At 48.0% G+C, this 21,799-nt stretch overlaps 2 protein-coding genes across 7 annotated transcripts in view; one reads left to right on the top strand and one right to left on the bottom strand.

Annotated features, from left to right (window-relative positions):
* The window catches only part of LOC142578557 (cysteine and glycine-rich protein 1-like), a 36,748-nt gene extending 21,000 nt beyond the window's left edge, over positions 1-15,748 (bottom strand). For both annotated transcript variants that reach the window (XR_012827225.1, XM_075687930.1), the window contains exons 1-3: positions 15,569-15,748; positions 13,131-13,251; positions 171-351 (exon numbers count right to left, since the gene is read on the bottom strand). Coding sequence is in view for 1 of the 2 variants with exons in the window: in XM_075687930.1 (XP_075544045.1) it covers positions 171-351; positions 13,131-13,227 (278 nt within the window). In the remaining variant the exon portion in view is untranslated. The remainder of the gene's footprint in view (positions 1-170; positions 352-13,130; positions 13,252-15,568) is intronic.
* A 240-nt stretch (positions 15,749-15,988) lies between these two features.
* Hip14 (palmitoyltransferase Hip14) overlaps positions 15,989-21,799 on the top strand; it is a 172,023-nt gene continuing 166,212 nt past the window's right edge. For all 5 annotated transcript variants that reach the window (XR_012827224.1, XR_012827223.1, XR_012827222.1 and 2 more), the window contains exons 1-4: positions 15,989-16,089; positions 17,504-17,631; positions 18,373-18,576; positions 20,207-20,416. Coding sequence is in view for 2 of the 5 variants with exons in the window: in XM_075687928.1 (XP_075544043.1) it covers positions 16,030-16,089; positions 17,504-17,631; positions 18,373-18,576; positions 20,207-20,416 (602 nt within the window). In the remaining 3 variants the exon portion in view is untranslated. The remainder of the gene's footprint in view (positions 16,090-17,503; positions 17,632-18,372; positions 18,577-20,206; positions 20,417-21,799) is intronic.

Below are 21,799 nucleotides of genomic sequence, written 5' to 3'. Positions count from 1 at the left end.
GCTGACATCAAGTGCATGCAGCACAGGGTAATGTGCTCTCAGCTGATTGAATGGGTTCTGTACGGCTATGTTCGCTGATGGCACTGTTTGTGGTGCCCTGCATACGACTGTGTTATGTGAAAATTAAAGACTGACAAGAAGTCGGATGGTCTAATATGCAATGAGGATACCTGGTAGGTGGTCCATTTCTGTACTTGTCACCAGTGTCCATGGAGAGCACCCCAGCACCACCGCCACCATAGCCGTAACCCTTCGGGCCAAACAGCTTGCCATAGCAGGAGCGGCAGTAGATGTTTCCCTCATGCTCGGTCAGGTTGCTGCTGTCCAGGCGCCGATGGCAGTCAGCATTGGCTGTGCGCCAAGGAAAGTGCACCGCTTGTTTCAAGCAAAGAGCTCAAGGATCTGCCCAAAGCACCAGCCTGCTATGTGCAGTAAACGACACAAAGTGAATTCATGTCAAGTGTGAACTAATGATGACCAGCACTGAAGTCATGCTGTAAGCAACATTCAGATTGCTGGCTGTCTTTCCACGCCTTGCAGTGTCTGGCAAACAAAGATGCACCTGGACCGTAAATATGCACCACAGAAACATGCTACCAGTGTCTTGGGTGTCACGACCGACCTACAACACGGTGTGTAGCCACTAGCAACAATGCCATAGCCATGCGATACTGATCTCCTCCATTCAGACCACATGCACGCTTGTTGCGAAATTTGGAGAGCTCATCGTGCGCGATCTAGAATAATTCAAAGTGTCGTCTGGAATATGGCAATGCAAATGAAGCCCTCCATGATATACATCCAGCACTCATGTTCACGAGTGCAGCAATTTAAGAAAGTAAGAAAAAAGAAAATTTCAGGAGAGCCCATCTTTCTATGAATGTCAACGTTAATGCAATCAGCACTGAACCCATGTAGCGACACACCATATTGCCACATTTGAAATGCATCATGTATGAGGTATGTATGCAGCAGGGCTATTCTCGCGCAAGTTCCTCTGGATGAGCTGCACCATTTATCAAAGTTGTCCAAAGTCACATGTTCTGCATTTTAATATATTAAGTTAAGAAAACCAGCAAAATCGGCAGTTTGCTTCATCATTATATTGAAATGTTGTTATATATTGAAATTTTGTTTTATGCAAAGAACTGCAGTCGATGATGGATTTTATTACACAAAAGGGGTCGCGAATGTTTCCGGATATCAGGCAATCGAAAAAAGCAAATTTGAATGAGAAAAAAATCATTTTGTTCAATTTGAGAGTCGGCGACAAAAGATATGGTTTCATGCCATATTGACAATATCATCCTATCAGCATACAAAGTGAACACAGCCACATTTTTGCATCCACACCACCCCTGAAGCTGATAGTGTTGCCTGCAGTGGGAAAATGTTATCATGAAAAGCACCGACAGTGGGGAGCAACGTTACTAGACCAGCTTCAGTTTTCAAACTCTGTGCCGTTGCATGGAACCGCCACCCACCCGCGCCTTCGTGGCACTGCAGTCGTGCCCAGCTTCACTCCCTCACTAGCCAGCTACGCGGGCAGGCCGGACTAAGCACGCGGTGCAGCGTTGGTGTATTCTGTGGTTCGTTCTTGATGGCGAATTTCAGCAAGCATGTCATCCACGAAACTGTAGCCTTCGCAGAGTTTGTTAAGAATATCAGCAGATGATGCCGACGTGCTGCGTACCTGGCTGCCTAGGTGGCTATCGGAACGATGTCGACAGTTCGGCGCGCCACTGTGCTCCCAGCAATGGAACCCTTTGCTCGGGGTGGAACAGAGCGATTCCTCACGCTGAACAGGAACTCGCTGCGAAATCCACGGCATGCGCTTGTGCCATTGCTCCCGTGTTCGTCGTCGACTTTCACAGCTGGCTGCGTTGCCGTTCATCATTCCAGCGTAGAATTTCACTTCTCTTCTGCCGCCGTTATAGGGAGGCTGTGTTTACGGGGGTATGAGCCATTGCTTAAGGGAGTATGAGCCATTGTCTTACCTAACGGACAGATATAATTTTGAAGAATTTTAATTTCAAAGAATCACAAGCGGCAAGTGGCGGGTGAAGGCTGCTAACCACGCCGCTGAGCAAACTCGAGACATCGAACGCAAGCGACAACGGCGAACTGCGGGCATACCATCAGTGACGTTGTTCTCTCCGTCGCAGCCAATCGTGTGACTAACCTCATAATTGAGAAATACTTTAATGAACCCTCGGGATTAACCCAGTGACAAACACAGGGGCCGCATGTTTCAGCTTTGCTTGTTGATCATCTTTACGGAGTGGAAAGGCCACTGATTCTTAAAATTCTTTTTTGTGTGTGTGCCTTGTGTGTTCCAAGACCGACCTCATCTTTCTGTAGCGCTTCTTTGGCCTGCTGAAAAGCTTCGGTGGGGATGAAGATAATTCTACAATCATGCGCTTTGGCCAGATCTTCAAGCTCCTGAGCCTAAACTGCGCGAATCGTTAAGAAACTGCACGAAACGTTAACACGACAGGAAGAAATACACGACATTTAGAAATGCAGCTTCTGCGCTTGGCTGTACGCATTTCTTCCTTTCGTGTAGTTTACCCTTTTTTCAGTATGAACCAACTGGCCCAATAAATTTTATTGCTGCAGGTGGATACCGCTTTCTCATGGTATTACTAATTCGGACAAAAGAGAACGCCAGCGAGCGTGAAACACGGGCAAACTGCCCGTCCGCATGAGCTCAAGGCTGCGGTGAGGTGTCTGCAGTGGAGCTCGATGGAACGGCGCTGCCATCTGGTGGCTGTCACAGAAGTGGCAACAGCGGTTATAAGCGCGTGGGCGGAAAGTTTTACAACTGAAGCTAGTCTAGCAATGTTGAGTGGGGAGCGAATGCTTCGTCTGCCTCTCACTTCAATATATCTCTGAAACTCGAGATTAAGCAACCTCCAAGACATAATGCACAGGAAGACAGCGCATGATGCCACGCCATCTCAGCTCACGCAGTCTTTGCCCGGGTTAGATTAACTCTAAAAAAATTGTTGGTGCATTCATCCTACAGAGATGACTGGCGACGGTAATGCGATTAGCATTCTTTCTCATGACGGGTTTTTAATTAATTAGACGTGATGGATTCTTGTGATGGTGGAATTAATGGGACAGAGACAGGGTTGTGTGATATATTCAATTGAAGAATTATAATTTTTATGTAATTTCATTGTTTTCTATATACATTTTTAAGTACAGTAATGTGCATTTGAATATACTGTTACGGAAGGATAAACGAAGAGGAAAGAAGAGGAAGATCGCGAGACGCTGGCTGCTGCATGTTGTTGCTGGTCAGCCATCTTTAACTACACTGACTCTACTTATGTATATATTGTAAATACAGTCTTTCTATACTCCCAACATCTCCATAACATATTGGTGGAGGTGCTGGGTACCATTGCTGGAAATGGAGCTCCGCAGTGGATGTCGCATCACCGTTGCCATCATGAATGACTGTGAGCATGCGGGATCAACGTCGTTGCCGTCTCCAACGTCACCGTCACCAGCTACGTCACTGTCCTCTTTGGTTGTGGTTGTGCAACCCAAGGATCCTGGAACTTTCTGTGGGACCTATGGCGCCGACGTTGAGGAGTGGGTGGCGATGTACGAATGCGTGAGTGGAATCAACAGATGGGACTCTACGCTTATGCTAGCTAACCTGTTGTTCTACTGAAGAAGCACGGCAAAGGTGTGGTACGAAAACCACGAAGAGCAGCTAATAAGCTGGGATCAATGCAAAGAGAAGTTGCCAGAGTTGTTTGGCAAACCATCCGGCCGAAGAATTGCCGCAAAGCAGAAACTGGTCTCCCGTGCCCAATCCCCCACGGAGTCCTATGTCTTGTACATCCAGGACGTGCTGGTGCTTTGTCGTAAAGCCAATCATGACATGACAGAAGCTTAGAAGGTCGGGCGCATGCTGAAGGGCATTGCTGACGACGCCTTTAATCTGCTCATGTGCAAAAGCTGCTCGACAGTTGATGCTATCATCTAAGAGTGCCGACAATTCGAGCAGGCTAAAAGCCTGCAACCATTCTTGCAACCATTCACCAGACGTCCCAGTATTGCTGCAATGTCGACGTATGAAGATCAACCTGCACAGCAGCATGCGTCAACATCAGAGGACGTGGTGCGAATTGTTTGATGTGAATTGAATGCGATGGTGCCTGCAGCTTTCTGTTCACGTAGCCCTAATGCTACCTCTTTTTCAGTTCCCCTCGTACAAGCCATCATTCGCCAGGAGCTTGAAAACATTGGTTTACGTTCTGTCTGGGGTGTCGCCAACCCCAGAGCCAACGAACGCCCTTCTACTATTTTCGCTCCAGCCCGACGCTTCTCTCCGCATTATTGCAACCCGACTGAGTAGAGAACTGCGGACGACCAGCCAATATGTTTTACCTGTTGCTGCATTGGTCATGTCGCCCTATACTGTCGCAACTCGTGACTCTCAACACCTCGCACCCTGACCAACCTGGGAAAACTAAGAAATGCAGCCCTTGGAGGTGGTCCTGCATTGCCTACTACAGCAGCAAGTCCTCTGTCTGTGCCCACAAAGAGAAGTGTAATTGACCTTTCTTTCGCATAGGTCTTACTCTGCTTGGCCCTTTTCCGACGACAACTAGAGGGAATAAGTGGATCGCCGTCGCTACTGATTACACGACATGCTACATGATCACAAAGGCGTTGCCGACTAGTTGCAGAACAGACGTCGCCGATTTTCTCACGATGTCATTCTCCACCACGGTGCACCTCGACAGTTACAGACAGCAGCCGCTTGTTCTTGTCTCGAGTTGTCGATGACCTCCTCCGCTCTTGTGCCACCGAGCACATGCTGTCCACCACCTACCACCCACAAACGAATGGCTCTTATGGAACGTCTAAACCGAACACTCACAGAGATGCTGTCGATGTACGTTTCCAACAACCATCGCAACTGGTATGCCATGCTGGCCTACGCCACATTCGCGTATAACTCGTCCCGACATGACACTGCAGGATATTCACCCTTTAATCTTTTGTATGGTCGCGACCCCACATTGCCGTTTGACACCATTTTCCCCTCTGTGCCACGTGTTGCAACCGAGTACGCTCGTGAAGTCATCGATAGCACTCACACGGCGTGTTAAGTCGCCCGATCTCGTCTATTAGCCTCGCAGTGTATACAAAGAGAGTGTTATGATTGGTGCCATTGCGATGTTAAGTTCGCCCCAGGTGCTTGGGTGCTCCTTTTTTCACCATGTATCGGGTCAGCCTTTCCCAGAAGCTTCTCTCTCGCTACACAGGGCTTTATGAAGTCCTACATCAAGTTACCGATGTAAATTACGAGATTTTGCCGTTACAGTTTGATCCATCCTTCAAGTCCAATGGCTGGTCAAATCATGCACATTTTGCAGCTGAAGCCATATTTCGCTCGCAATTCTTCGCCTACCATGCGCCGAGACAGCGCTTCAGCACCCGGGGGTCCTGTCACGGAAGGATAAAAGAAAGATCGCGAGACACTGGCTGCTGCGCGTTGTTGCTGGTCAGCCATATTTAACTACACTGACTCTGCTCGTGTATGTATTGTAAATACAGTCTTTCTGTACTCCCAACACACCTGTAACAATATTCACATGGTATGTATGTTCTATAGTACATTTGTACAGTTTAGGACAAAATGTTTATCGGTTCAGCAGAGCTAGTAGACAGCAGTGCATCATTTTCTCGTTTGTTGCCGATGCCGACGAGCAGAAGGCGATCGAGAGAGAAGTACAATGCATACGTGTGAAGTCTAAACTGTCCGATTCTGTGGACAAAGATATGGTCAAGCACACCACTGGTCCTCGCCAGGGGTACCTTGTTGAGGGAGGCCCGCTCGGCGGCACATGCCTCTCATGTACTCCGGAAACCATGCATTTTGGGGCTTTAAGAGGTCAATTTTGAAGTCATTGCAGATGGCGAACAACATGTCTCATTCGCGAACGTTGTTGTAGCAAGGTATGAAGGCAGTCTTGCTGTAAGCTGTTAGGTGCATGGGCATGACATTATCTCCTTGGTGGCCCCGGGACTGACAGACGACGACAATGGTGATGTCTTGACTGTTGTACGTTATGTGACCCATGCAGATGTCTCCAACACTGTTGTGCACTAGCATATCGTCGACTTGAGGCGACAGACGTAAAGTGACTGATTCAATAGTGAAATGGTGCATGAGAACGTTTTTGTAAAGGGCGACACCAGTGTGGCTTGACTTGAGCCGCTTGCTGTGCCCGACGAGTTTAAAGCAGCAGATGGATGTGGGTTTGTCAGTTTGTAATTCCATGTTTCTGAGAGCACGAGGACACCTGTTCCGGAAATGACCGAGCCTCTTTCGAGGTCCCTGACATGTGCATCAAGGGACTGCACATTGATGGAGGCGAGAATCACATCCTTCTCAAAGTTGTGTTTGTCCACAAACTCCTGGGTCTGCTCCATGATCGTGTGCAGCCTGTGCATTTCAAGTGAAATTGGTAGCCTGGGACAACAACACGTACGTGAGTTTCAAGGGGTGCTTGCAGTTGTACTCATACATGACCTCCTTGTACTTGGTCGCCTGGGGCTAGCGAATCGTGACTGTGTTTGCCTGCACAAAATGAAACTGCATCCCCCAGCAGGAAATGTTGTTTGACAATGACTGCAGTAGTAATGTGGCATTGTCCGATGGGCACCAAATTCATGTGCACGCGAGGATTGCTCTGCCAAACATGCTGCACCTTGGCCTGCACCACAATGCTGATGACCAGCGATGGGAACTGTAGTCAGAGTAGCATGGTAGAATCGTTATTGTCATGCTCGACATACTTGAGCTTGAGCCTTACTGCCGTTAACCGGGCAGTCAGTGACATTAACGCTGGCCTTGATCATGTAAGGTTATGCCCATGCATAGTGATAGCCCTGCAGGCAGACGCCCCCATGTCACTAGCCTTCATAGTTGCAATTTTCGCACAGGCCTGGGGAAGGACCTCCAGCCTCTTGCAGTTGGCAATCTTATCATTAGGTGGTCTGTAGAATGTTGTATGATGCTTTTCAGACACTGGCCATTGTACAAGTTGACATTGGCGTTGCTGTAGTACGACCCGACTGAATTGGGGCTCTTATGCATGGCCTTTTTAGTGGTCACGAACTGGTTTTAGATCATGCGGGCATCGCCGTCCATCAGCTTGGCGCCATCTCTCAGTCAGGTTAGAAATGATGAGAAGACTGCGTATTGCTGGCGCACTACCTTGACGAGAGGGTGGTCCTGCAGGCTCCTCCAAGGGTGCTCGGTGTTGAGTTTGTGGACTTGGCGGTTGCTGCGACGGTACACTTCCGTGGCCTGAATGGTTTGTAACTAGCACAGGTCCTTGCACGGATAGACGGCAATTTTTCTGAAGGGCTGGCCAAATGGCTGTGTAATCTGACAGAGCCATTGTCTATCTTCACCAACCCCTTCAAACCCGTCATACTGACTTCGATGACAAAGATGGACTTGACAGATTTGAAGGCACAGCAACATTGTTGAGGTCTCACTGAGGCCTGTGTCGCCCTTCTTCATCTATATCTTCAGTGCCGAGTGCACCGTGGTGCCCCCGATGGCAGTAGCAGCCTTTTCAGCGGTGGCTGTGGCTATGCAGGCGCTGAAAGCAGAGCCAGACGTCATGCACAGCCGGTTGTAGGTGTCCTTCAGCAAGGTGAGCGTGTATGTATGCACAGCCGGGCTCGTGAGAAACACTCCGACAGGCTCCATGAAGCATGGAGCAGTGAATCACCTCTAGGATGAGCTTAAAGGGACCCTGAAACGCTTTTGACGATTTTCTACAAACGTACTGAGTCGTCAGAGTAGGTCCTTCTGATAATTAATTGACACATCTAAGTGCTCTGCGTAAAGCGTGTAATTTATTATAAGGTTTTAAAAATGCACATCGCTGCCGATCGCAGCGCACTGCTCGGCGGAATTTTAAGCCGCCCCTACCCATATGACCAAAATCACCCATATGACGTCAGTGGGGCGAGCTATCCGATTGGCTGAACAGGGCGCGTGATCGATAATTTTTCCAACTTTATGGTAAACAAATGATCTTCGTAATAGTTGGAATGTTAGTTAATTTGTTTTTATGAAAAGAAAGTAGCATAAAGAGAATGCACAAGAACAATTTTTCAGTACATTAAGCACTTCCGGCACACAGCAAGTGTCGTCTGCTTGTGTTACAACGTACTCCATTTTGACGAGAGCTCCGCGGTCGCAGTTGGTCTCAGTCTTTTCGCGAGCACTATAATTCGACTTTGTTGCCTTGTGCACTGCAAACGTAGCGACTGGCAATATGTTAAGCTGCGACATCGTGTCCCTCTGCAAGGCAGCGTACGAGCGAACTGGCTGCTGCGCATCGGACTACCGCTATCCGATCGGCGCCAGGATTTGCGCGTTTGTGGCCGTCACTTTACACCGGAAGATTACTAACGCAACAGCGTTTCGCGAGTCCCGTATTAGGGCAACGTAAGCGCAAGGGGACAGGGTCTGGCCGCTTGACTGTGCCGTAACGGGATGAGCCGAGATGAGCAGAAGGGCAAATGTGAATGGTCTGCACGGTGCAGCCACCTGGTGGCATAGAGCGCAACCATGCGCAGTAGCAGCAACGAAGCGTATTCTTCTTTGCTGCTGGTGCGTATTTTTCGCAGGAGTGTAATCATCGACACGTTGTTTTTATAAATGTTTAAAATGTTTTACACTTGGTTAGAGCAATATTAGCGCTTTGTTTGGCTGGTTAAGCACTGCACCAAAAGTGTCTGGACCGTGTAGACCGATCAGGCCGCTCACGTACGTCTACGCCAAAGTTCCTTCATCAGCTTGAGTTTATGCCTCCAGTGATTTGCCGAAATGACCAGCTTGCCTGTGGTTAACGGAATACCAGACGCGTTCGGCGCTACGACAGAATGCTCGCAACGCACGCTGCTTCGATAGCTCTCGCTTGGGGTCGACAGCCAAGCAGCTAGCGGAGAGGTCTCGCGCGGGCGGGGGCGGGCTCCAAAACAACCGGAAGTGGACGATGTGACGTCGCATCGTGACGCAGGACCAGTGAAGGCGGAGCGTAGCCACGCTCGCTCGGCGAACGAGTTGAGGAGGAAAAGCGTGGATGGGGAGGAGGGTAACTTCTAATCGCTTGTAGCTTCATTAACACGTAACGCTTCACTTAAATTGTGGTGCGAATGTTCTACTTAAGCTGTACCCTACGCGTCTACAAAATTTGTCCGAACCGTTTCAGGGGCCCTTTAATAGATACTGATGGGCTAGTTGGTGAGCTATGATATTGAAGCTGCGCACTTAAACCTGACACGTTCACGCAAACATGAAAAAGGACATACACAGTCACCGTCCAGCACCTGTGTATGTCTTTTTTCATGTGTGCATGAACGTGTCAGGTTTAAGTGCGCTGCTTCAATATCTAGAATGAGGGAATGCTGCTTGGTGTCGGTCAGATGCAGGGCAGCACAGTAATCACCAACTGTCATGTCATCCCTCGCGCAGACAACACAGTTTATCTATGCAGAGTGCGGTGCCATCCACCACTTCTTGGTACCCTACCGCCGTTTGCTGCTGCTGCTGCTGCTCGTGCTGCTGCCTGCCACTGAGAAGTTGCCTGCAGATTTCTTCGAGGGTGTCTCCTGTTTCTGTATGATGGTGCTGAGGCGCGTTTAGTTCCTTTTCCACAATGTTTAGCTTAGACACGTTCGTGGAGTCTTCTATCTCTTGCTGCTGGTGGACGTGGACTCACTCTTCCGGGTGCAAGCCTGCACAAAGACGACCTGGTGACTGCACTCGAACATGTAGAGGCAGAGGAGGATTCCCGCAGCTTCCCGGCTGCTCATCTCGACGCCATTTAGCACATGCACGCCCAGCTTCACAACCAGCTATGGAGCTTGAGGTCGGGGTGCTCTTTTTCTAGATGTCTGCAGGCGCATTGTGCAGGTTGGAGAAACCGCGGTGTGCCTCGTTCATCTTGTCCACCACGTACATGGTGCACAAACATGTATCCACAATGAACTGAATATCCATGTTTGATTGTAAAATGGAGGTTGAAGGTGCTGACAAACTTTTGATGTGCCTCCCGCTTCAGAAACACAGTCAGCCGGTTTGATGCCCACCTTCAATACCCTGAAGAAGTCTTCTTTGCAGTCTTCAGTTGTGGGTCAAGAAGTCCTTCAAGGAGCTGTAGTCAACATCCTCGAGCTGCTGGTACATGTCATGAAACTTTGCGCGCAGCACCTCAAGCTCGACCACTTTACCATCGTGCTTCAGGGTGGACGCGAGCATGCACGTCTTTCTCATGGGCCGACATGATACGTGGAATCGGCACATCATCTTGGTCCTGCTGCACTTTTAGCACATGAAAGTATGCTGGTGAATTTGGCACTGCTCCCGCTCGAGGAGATCAGTATTGAAGCTCATGAGCGAGTCCACTAGGGTGACTGAATGGGGGATACTGTCGCCGAGTGACTTTTCGGGTGCCTTGCCGAGCCAAATGAGCATGTGCGCATGAACGCTCCCCCTCTGCTGAACCTCGATTCACTCGAAGTAGTCGATAACTCGGTGCTTTCCAAAGGGGGAGGACTTTGTGCTCTGCAGCACCTTTATAATGATGCGCACCAGCTTATCAAAGTAGAGGGCACATAGCACAGGGTCACTGTTCACATGTTAAACCTCGTAGAAGGTGTGCAAGTTGGTGAATGCATGGTGATGCTCCTCCACGGGCTCCTTGAGGCTCTAGATGACTGTCGGGAAGCGCTCGTCATGCAGCTTGGACATACTCAGGGTCAGGAAGAGGGTACACTTTCCAAGTTATCATGGCAGAACACATCTTGCTTCCGTTGCACCCAGTAGTAGATGGAGTTTGGGATTCCTCAGAAGAAGGCAAAATCTGATTGCATGCATTCCTTGATGAAGCTTTTATCTTCGAGCAGCTTCTTGGTGATGTTTGCTGTAGCCTTGCAGTTCCGGAAGGGGGCGACAAGCCCCGTGCAAATGCGAAACCGCAGTACCTTCATTACCATGAACAAGATGTGGCATGGCACGACGCCGCGATGGTGCATGCAGCAGACCTCGCTGTTGGTGAAATCAGACTGTAGGGCACACATCCTGGCAGATGTGCCACGGTTGCCCGAAGTATATCTGGGGAAATGACAGTTCTTCTGCGTGTGTGTAGTACAGAAGGCTCTGTGCCACCTTGTTTTTATCAAAGCTGATGTCGAGGTATCATGTCTTGTCCCACATCAACGTCTGCTGCTGCAGTGCCAGCAGGTTATTTGCTTGCACAAGACTGCCGATGCACAACTGGTCTAATCCCTGGGCAGTTTCAGGTTCTTCGGCGTCTGATAATTTCTCCAGGCAGCGGTCTACGGCTCCCTTTGGCACTGTGACATTGTAGAGCCAATACAGGGATGTCCGGAAGGGGTAGTCGAGCCTGGGGTTCGTCTTCCACGCACACCGTACCCGAGACAAGCATGGACTTGAACGTTTTCATCTTACATAAATTGACAAAGATGTCTGCATCATTCTAGACGTTGCGAGGAATACACTCAACGATTTTGTAGACCTCTACAGGAACGTCAAAAACTTGTTCCACGATGCTCAACTGGCCGCACATGAGGTGCCCGGTCAACCATACCGTTTGATGGTGCGGGCAGTCTGGGTCTGCCAGTGCTTGCTGTCCCACTTTTGCTGCAATCGGGCAGCCTGTTCCTCATCAGTTTCCCCGGCGCGACGCTGGTGTTTGGTAGCCAATGCTCGCTCCAACCTGGCTGCCTGTTTCTTGTCCATCTCCTCAGCATGGTGCAACTTTATTGGCAACTCTATAATTCGCTACTTGAGCTGGCAACACTGTCCAAATAAACAAAGATGGCTACGACATCCAGGTTCACAGTGGCTTTCAATTGGTGCTGTGGTCACGTTTCTCTCTTATGGCGTCAAATTGAGGTGTTTCGTGGAAGCCAACAGAGTCCCTGCTGCCAATCACACTTTATGTAGATCGGTCTCAAGGATATCAGTGACGAAATCGCAAAAACAGTGACGCTATGTGTGCAAACATGGTCGACCCAGTGAGCCTCATTCAATTTTTTAAATATGAAGAGTGTTTCAAGCGAGGCGGAGGTTAAAAAAGAAAGGAAGTGTTTGTGTGTAGCAGACTTCTAAAAGGTACAAACACTTGTGTTTAGATAACATAATAGATGAGTGGGTTACAATGCATTTCAAAAACTGAGCAGTTATTTCATCAGGGCCAGGTGCAGATACCTTTAAATTCTCTACGAGTTTTGTTATTCCAACCCAGTCAATGATTATGGGATCCATGGCGCGAAACAAGGGGTTATTAAATACGGGTGATGAAAAGGACTGATCAGAAAACAAACATTTAAATAGGTTATGCAGAGCAACACAGCACATATCAGATGGTATGACATTCCCTGTTTCATCAAATAGTTGGATATCTTGTTTTGGTTTACCGCTAACCACTTCCCAAAACTTGCGCTGTTTATTTCGAAGCAGCAAAGGAAGAGTGCTTGAAAATAATTGCGCTTAGCCGCTTCAAGTTCACTCTTGTAATCAGAGACGCAGTTTTGATAAGCTGCCCAGCATTCAGCTTTATCACTTGATACTGCTTTTCTGTAAATTCTTTTTTTCTTGTTTCGTAGATGGCTGAGCAGTGGAGTGAACCAAGGAGAGGGAAACTTGGAATGAATTTTATGCAAAGGCACAAATTTCACGATAAGCGAAAGCATTCTTGTTTTATGAATTGCCCAGTTCTCTTCTACCTCAAAATGTAGCAATGAATCACGAAAGTTAGATGTGACGTGGCTGTAAAGAGGTATTAAAAAGCACTTGCCGTAAACTGTGTAAAATTTATTTGTAATAATATAGTGGCAATGATTAATGAAATGTATGCACATGAAAGTCGCATTGAGGAAAGATGATTTGCTGATATGTTGATATGGCATAATCCAGCATTGCTTGACACACGTGAAAGGCATTTCCGAGTGGAACAGCAGTCACTGACTGTTAGACTTAACCAGTACCAGACAAAGCAAAAAGGAACGACACGTAGCAGATTGTGATGGCACATAGAGCAAGTTACCACAGGAGAAGCACTTGTTGTGCCAGTGCTTGCCGATGGCGATCTTCTCCTCATTGAAGTATACGGTCGTGTTGCACCGAGGGCAGATGCCAGGCATGTTGCGGTATTCTAGATGAGAGGCCTGTGAACACATTAGTTCATGTTATGGGACAAACATTTTGGTGCAAAATGCCACAGTACAAACACTATGGTTGTGTATCAGCTCTGTAATGTGAAAAAAAAAAAAGCAAGTTTGAATCGGCTTACACCAGTTTCCTGTGGCTCAATAAAATTAACTTTCCTTACAAACCACTCTTAAAATCTGTGCCGTGATTGCATGTTTAAAAGAAAAAAAAATGGAATTTATGTGCATATGCACAAAATGTTTCGAGTTAATTTGATAAAGATGTCCAAAGGTGTATCTGCATTTGTGTCTGTCTCTATAAATGTGCATGAAGCCGCATTTCTCTTCTACATTCGAACCCTTTTTTTTTTAAATGCAGTAGCAATTAAATGGCCGCTTGAAGTATGTTTGTGTTGTCGCCATTGCCACCATTGTGCTGTCATAATTGACACACTGCTCATGTATGAAAGGTTTCTAGAAGAGTGACAGATGTGCAGCGTGTTTGGTCGTTACAGCATGTCATTCACACCTTAATGGCCTCAGGAAACATTCATCAGACCATTCTAATTGGGACGACTTCCTTTCCTTTGTTACATATGCTGCCACTATGATGTGTTTGTTACCATTGTTTCTGCACACCCAGATGCTCACATGGCTTTCAGAAGTTGCTGGGGGTGCCACTACCGCTCTTTCACAAAGGCCTTTCGTCACAATTAGCCTTTTGACGTTTCAGTCTCATTTGGCTCCAACTTCCATTCCACACTCCTGGACTCACCACAGCGTTTGCTACAAGGTACCACAGACCTAGTACAAATCCCCCCCAATCATGTGGTTGAGCTGGTGATGCAGTAGTCCTACAAACGCTGTTGTGGCTGCGAGATGGTTCGTGCGAGCTGTCTCATCGTACATTGCCCTAGAACCTTTTTTTTTTTTTTGCTGTGGGATCGAATCACTCTTGTAACTGCTGGTGCCAAGAGCTATCATGTTCATAATTGAAATTTGCAGCGAGTTTCTAGTCATAACTTGTCATTTTGCCTCGCTGGCTTATGAAGGCTTCACGTAAACAGATTTCCATGAAGCAGGGGATGTGTATAATTTTTTAACCAGTAGCATTGTGCATTCACAGTGCCTTGTCTTTAGTAATGTTCACATTACTATGTCCTTTGTTCCAAAGAGCTATTTCAATGCCACACAGCTGAGAGCTGTGCAACATGGTCACGAGAGAGGGTGTGCCTTCACTATGTGACAATTCAGGACCTGTAATGCTGGATTGAATATACAACACACGAGAGTCTGCAGCGCTATTCTGTATAGAAAAGGATGTCTTTGTGAACATGAAATGCAGCCGAGGTCAATAGTGGAGACAGGCAACGTCAAAACAACTACGTTCATTTAAAATTAAGAATTATGTGTCGCCGAGATCACAACCAGCGTGGTCATTTATGGCTGGAAAAGCGGGACCCAACTTTGGCTTTTCAACCGTGCAACGAAATCACAACGCGCGTGCACTCCACCAAATCTAAGAGACAAAGTTCTCCAACGACATGCACAACAAGGACTGTTAGATGAAATGTACATATACATCAGCTAATGAGACGTGCGGCAGAGAGGGTGGTGCGTTATCGCCGCCGATACGGTCGCGCCAGTGCGAAAAGGTCGAAGCGGAGTTTTTCCTCTTCCGCGGGCGTTTTCCTACAAATGAACGAAGGCACTGCCGACGCGCAAACGGACACTTGTGGGGCACTCTGCAAGTGCGGCGCACTACCAGTGGTAAAGTGGCGAAAATGCCCAAAGCAAGGTAAAAAGCAACACAGTTCAGTATTACCCTCGGCTTCCTTAGTCCACGATTACAACTGTTTATTACATCGTGAACTGACTTCTCTAGCCAAAACACGGTACACGTACACCCCACGAATGCGCGAGTTCAATATTTAGTCAGGCACACGCCTATGAAGCCAACCTCAAGCTAACCCAAGGTCTGCGGTGTCAACATGAACGAGAAACCGGTATGCGGGTTGGGCCACATTTGCGCGTAGGTGTTGGCAGAACAAGCCCCGCGAATTCACTCCACAGAGCTGCATAAATTCTTGGTTTCGGTGACGCACACTTACGGCGATGTGACCATGGACATGGCATAGGTTTACATGACATGCAGTTATGTCGCTGGTCGATAATTCGTGTTATAAAATGAGCTATGCGCAACTAGTGTTATAATTTTTCAGGTGACACGTCCACAACGTGCATACAGCCTCCAAACTAGAGCCAAACGGCCGAAGATATCGTATAGCACACTGAGGCACCGCCCAAAGCCCTCAATGAAAAGCTGAATGCTTACCTTTGTTACACGACCATAGAGAAAGAACTTTCTCTACGACACCAGACGACACGACCAACAACAATCCTTACACAACTGCGCTCCTGCAGAATTGCTGCAGACGCGTGCACTCCGCGGTCAATCGCGGGCGTTTGCTTTCTGTTTGGAAACTACGTCGCTTATATTCATATATGCGTTCATAATATTTTTGTTGCGCTATTTTTTTTAAAAAAGCGTCTTAGGATTGACTTGGTTTAATGTCGACATATGCGTAAAGAGGTTAACGCGTGATTTATGGTTTGGTTTATTGTTGATTCTTATAATATATGCATTTCTTCCATGTTTAACACAAAGAATGTAAACAAGTATTTTTTTAACTCGGCACATAATATTACGCATTTACTTTATTTGTGTGGCGTAACTAGTTTGACGCTCGACAACTACAGCGTTCAAAGATAAACAAAAAAGAACGGTCGGCTGTCATGGACGAAGAGGTGGATCCGTCGTGCGCTCCGGTTTATTACACTGCAACTGCGGGGCAGGTACTTCTTACCTCGTTGCTAAACAAAGTGGTGCTCCTGTTGAATTCTGTGATAAAACTTGTTAGTTTAGGGCCATTCCAACTATGTGCCTGTTCTCCAGCTTCACCTCCTTAGTTTCCTTCTCACTGCAGTATTACTAGGAAATTACTGTTTCAGTAGAAAAAGAGAGAGAGAGAGAGTCGAGTGATGCGTTACTTCAACGTGACCCAGGGACAACGTTTAACGATACTGTCATTTATGTCGAGATGCAGTAGTTTACATACATACAGATTCTGCTAGCAAGTCACGATTTTTTGCGTCGTCCTCAAATCTGTAGCACGCTTCTTGTCCCTGCACATTTTTTTTCGTTGCATTCTTTTTTCGTCACTACGATAGATTGGATTTTTTACAAGTACTGCTCCGGGAGGGCACACGTAACCAGCAAGCGGAGGCCTCGGGAGAGCACCTGAGAATAGCGCTGTCTCTTAAATAGGTGCGTGGGACGTACCTGCTTTGCTTTCGTTTCGCTACCTGTGCGGCTCCCGCCTACCGATTTTTGTCCATGTATTTGCAGAAGGACGTTTATTGAACTCAAATGTGATCATTAAAAGTTTTTGGAAGGTCACGGAGAGCAGCGTACGAAAAGCCTGGCACGAGCGAAGATGCTGCTCCAGGAGAGCAGGCTCGGCCTCTACTACTGCCCCCACTGCTCCCCCAGGAAAATCAGTGATGTTAATTCGAAGGTAGAGCACCGTAAGGCACGAGAAAGGTATAATCCGGCCTGACTCAGAACGAGCGCCGCAGCGCGAGAGTCTCTCCGGCGTACACCCTGCAACGAAAATAGCCCCGCCACTTCTACAACAGGCGTCAAAACCTTTTGGTCTGACGTGAAAGTTTCGTTTATTGGTAGTAGCATGTCAGTGTGGCTTGCAGACTCCCTTCTGAGTATTCAAGTTGCTTGCCTGGTGTGAACCTTTTTGCTAGCCGTTGGCAGCGTTAAGACGAAAGTCGTGTTTAGTAGACCATGGTTTGTCAGTTGAAAAGACGTACAAGTCGTAACTTGTTGACATCCTCCATTTATGACGATCATGCTAATATGTTATGGTAAAACAAAGTAGAGTACTAAAAACACCCCTGCCTACACACCCCCACACACAATCGCCCTAAAAGATCCCCCCAGACACAGGCACTTGTATCTGGCAGATCTTTTTGTGTATGGCTGTACATGTTTGTTTTTGAGGCTCTGTCTTACCATAATCAGCTACCAACTAGCCAAACAGCAAGTTCTTCTAAGATAAATTATTAGTATGTCTTGTGCTTACGATGTATATTTGCTCATCAACATTTCCTTTCTGCACCCCTTTTGTGCCAAGTTCATTAGTGAAATGTTCCAGTCACGGTGGTGGAGAACAACATATGCAATATTTTCGCATAGGTTCCATGCGGTGGCGGATCGTCCACCACTGGTGGCGGGGATGCTAGCTGCCGGCAGCAACCACCTCACACTTCCTTGCCTCAACATCAAGAAGATTATTCATCGTTTGACATCGTCAAGGCTACACAGTGTGTTCCCTCTCTTTGCTCTATCCACCCCTTCTTACTGTCTGAAAGGCCTCTTCAGAAGATTTGTTGCAGGTCTGATGCAGCTGTGCCGGTGATGTTTATTGCCACAAGCTCTGTATCAGGAACCAACGTCGAGGAGGTGTAAATGTTTGAGATGGAACCAATTCTCATGATCACAAGTGCACACTACGAAGATTATGCACTTTAATTGAACTTCCCCTTCTAGACTGATGTTGAGCTTGGAGTATGTTGCACTTCCTGACTTTCTTGGGCAAGCCTTGCTCAATCATATCAGTGTCGCATAGCTGTACCTGCTAGTTCCCCCAACTTATTTGTAAAGATTCTAAATTTCGGCTCATCTTACAACCTTAGAAATGTACCATGAAGTTTGATGAAAAATAATTTCTGTCTGCAAAGAAAGTTTGCTAGTCAGTCTCTAAACTTTTTGTTATTTGATGATAAAAGGACAGCAGAAAGGGGTACTTGCTTTGAGCAAGTTATCAATTAATTATCAGTATCTTTATTGCCAAGTCTTGATTCTGAATGAGCGGCCTTTGATTTTAGCCGCGGAGTACAAACCTTCATAGCAGCAGATTTCAGAAGCTAACTAGGTGCTTGAAGAGCAGTTAAGCAGTGTTCGAGTTTGTTGATTACAATAAAAGAAAGCGAAATTCATCTCATTCACTGTCTTTGTAATGTTATTTGTCCCAAAGTGATCTGTATTTTCTTGCTTTGTGGCAGATATGGAATCTTCGAGAGGTGCCGTTACCTGATTGAGGTAGAAGGCTACAACGTGAACCAGCCTGATGCGGAGGATGTCACATTGCTGCACTGGGCAGCCATCAACAACCGCCGTGAGATTGTCAACTTCTACATTTCAAAGGGAGCTGTGGTGGATGCCATTGGTGGAGAACTGCGCTCCACGCCGTTGCATTGGGCCACTCGGTACGTTCGTCCTATTTCATTATAGTGTAGAGCATAAACACTCGCAGTGTAATTTATGCATCATTATGAAGTGCATGCATCCAAAGGTGGGCAATATTAGGAGTGGTCATGGGCATGTGCTGGGCAGCATAGTACAGAGAAATTGTTGGTTTACCTTTGGCAAGTCCCAGAGGCATAGTGGCAATTTGAATGGCCCAGTTAGTAATTAAAAGGCAAGATTATTTTTGAGAGTGCTACTGCTACTACTGAACAACATAAGGAAAAGACATTGAGCCTGAAGGGCAGCTCTGACATAATTTTAGGCAAATGGTTTATCACTCGTGTGGATGAATAATTGCTTTCAAACTGAGCTCAAAGACCCTCTTGATAGGCACAGTGCCCAAATACAACAAATTCAAAACATTCTTGTGTTGAATCACTCTTGGTAGAAAAAGAAAACCAAGTACAGTTAAAACTCAGCATAATAAAGTCAGTAAAATCAGTAATTTGCTTCCCTATATCGAAATTTTTTTATATAGAAATTTGAACTTTTATGCAAATAAGTACAGTTGCCAGTCAGTTTTTCTTGCACAGAAGGGGCAGCAAACTTTTTCTAATTATAAGGCAATCGAAAAAGCAAATTTGAATGAGGAAAAAATTTATTTTGTTGAACTTGAGAGTTGGCCACGAAAGATATGGTTTCATACTGTGTCAACGATATTGCAACTGGGCAAAGCCATCTATTGCTTTCACATCCATTCTGTACCCGCGGCTCATAGTGTCGCCTGCAGTGGGGCGATGCTATCATGAAAAACGCCGGCAGCGGGGAACAAATGTTTCGTCTGCCTCTTGCTTCAACACATCTCCGAAGCTCGAGAGAGTATGCAGCCTCCAGTAGTAAACGCGTGGCAACACAGTGCACATGTCACACCATCTCGGCATGCACACTCTTTGCACACAAGGCAGATTACCTCTAGAACAGGGTGCACGGGCTGTGTATGTGCTCCGTTGCACTGACAGAAAAGAAGACAAGCTGCCCCCGCTTCCTTCCATGCCCTCGTGCATGCTTGATTGCGTTATTGCAACCCTTTCTCCATGCTTGTGCGGGAAGACTGTGCTCATCAAACCACCATCCTTCTTGGCTCATCCTAGCACACAGCGTGCGGGTCACAATGGGATCTTATCGCACTTTATAAGGAACACAACACCGCTCCGCTTTGGCGGTTACTCTTGATCGCACGACGCGCAATTTGTGAGGTGTGTTCGGAAGCTGCTGCTTTAATTCAACTATTTGGTCATCTGCATCCGCAGAGGTTTTGATTTATTGTCTCGTTATACCTTCACGCCATCAGTGCAATTTGGTTCTGTTGAACTCATGTATAAACACACTTTGCTATATTGAGGTTCTAAATACATGGTGTTCTAAGGACAAGAAGTTAGGAAAAGTTAGATACTTTGTTATATCGAGAATTATGTTACGTTGACTTTTGTTATATCGAGGTTTAGCTGTAATTGTTTACCGAAGGTGATGCCAAAACTTTTTCACCACGGCAGGATGCACGGTGTGGCACTGAGGGAGCGCATGTGCCTGATCGTGTAGCTCCTCTCCGTTTCACTGTTGGACTTCTTTAAGGTTTAAAAACCGGTGCAGGCAGGGCCACTTGGGCATGGTGGTGCTGCTCATGCGCCACGGTGCAGACCCATCCCTGGTGGACGGTGAAGGCTGCACCTGCATCCACCTGGGTGCCCAGTCGGGCCACACGGCCATCGTGGCCTACCTGGTGGCCAAGGGGCAGCCGGTCAACCAGGCCGACAGCAATGGCATGACTCCCCTCATGTGGTCCGCCTACAGGGTGATGACGTACGTGCTTCATTCACTGGCTGCTGTTGTTTAAAGGGACACTAAAGGTTACTATTAAGTCAACGTGGACTGTTGAAATACCATCACAGAAACCTCGAAACGCTTGTTTCGTGCCAAGGAGAGACTTATTTTAAGAGAAAATGCGTTCTGAAGCGTCCGCGTACCTCTAGCGCAGTTCAAATCGCCCGCCCTCCAATCGAGGAGTACTGACATCATGGTCTCATAGTGACGTTGCGCCATCGGTGAGTAGAACGGCGTCCGCAGACGGCACTACGGCTTTTCTGGCTCTCGCGGCGGTTTTCAGGCTCTCGCGATGGTTCTGTGGAGCCATTGCGTTGTGTTGCCGGGGGCTCCGTGTCCCTCTCCTCCTTGCCTGGACGGGGTGGCAGCGGGTCATAAAACACTGTCGCTCTGCTGTCATCCCGCCCACGAAAAAGTCAACAGGCTTCCCCCCATTGGCCCACATTTTGGCGGGATTCGGGCCCTGCTTGCGTGCACTCCGGGTAAGCGCGCGCAAGACGGGTCCTGGGGAGACCACATCGGGGCGTCGGAAGGTGCGTACGTGTTCCTCTCTGCCGGCGGCGGCCCCCTTTGTCCGCCGCCGGCCGATGGTTACTTCGGCTCGTCGGGGTCCCGGCCTCGGCGGGCGCACGGGCACTCTTCCGTCGTCTCGATGTCCTGAGGCAGCGTCTGCCGATCGTGCCCCCGTCTGTTCGTCTGTCGTTTCTCTCTATTTCCCTTTTCTCTGCTGTGGGGCGCACGATGGCAGGCGCTGACCGAAGGATAGGCAAATTCTTACTGCTCGAGTTCTTTGTTCTTTGTTCCTCATTTCTCTGTTCTCTCTCGGTGGCGGTGCGCCATTCTAGCGGCCCCCGGTGACCATTCGGCCATGTTTTGTCTAATCAGATTCATATTCGGACGTGACGTTAAAACGTGTGTTTGTATTGACTCCCAGTTTAATAAATGTACTTTCTGGCTTCTCGAGAGCTTTGCCTAGGGTCTCCCTTGCTGCGCGCGCGGTCTCGCCTTCCCCTAAGCTGTGGGGCCGGCGGGGCGCGTACGCGCGCAGCTGCAGCTCGGCACACGGAGCGGGCCGGAGCAGGCGCGGACGCGCGGTGCCCTGCGCGCACGGTGGCTCGGAGTGCTCGAACCCGCGGTGGTCGTCCGGCGCGCGCGGAATCGGAGCGTGCACGCCGTGAGCGTCGCGGACGAGAAGACCACAATTTGGCGCCCAACGTGGGGCCAGGGGCCTAATCAGCCTCTGGCCGCCGAGTGTCCGGGCTGCTGCGTTGCAGAGGCTGCGTTGCGAACGCGCTTTGTCAACCGAGCCATGTCTATCATCTGTGTGCCGAATTCGTCTATTTTCTTTTCACTCTTTCTGTC

The sequence above is a fragment of the Dermacentor variabilis genome, chromosome 4, assembly GCF_050947875.1.
Source record: "Dermacentor variabilis isolate Ectoservices chromosome 4, ASM5094787v1, whole genome shotgun sequence".
NCBI lineage: Eukaryota > Metazoa > Arthropoda > Arachnida > Ixodida > Ixodidae > Dermacentor > Dermacentor variabilis.
The sequence above is the reverse complement of the archived record's forward strand: the minus strand, read 5'-3'. Positions and strand labels throughout refer to the sequence as shown.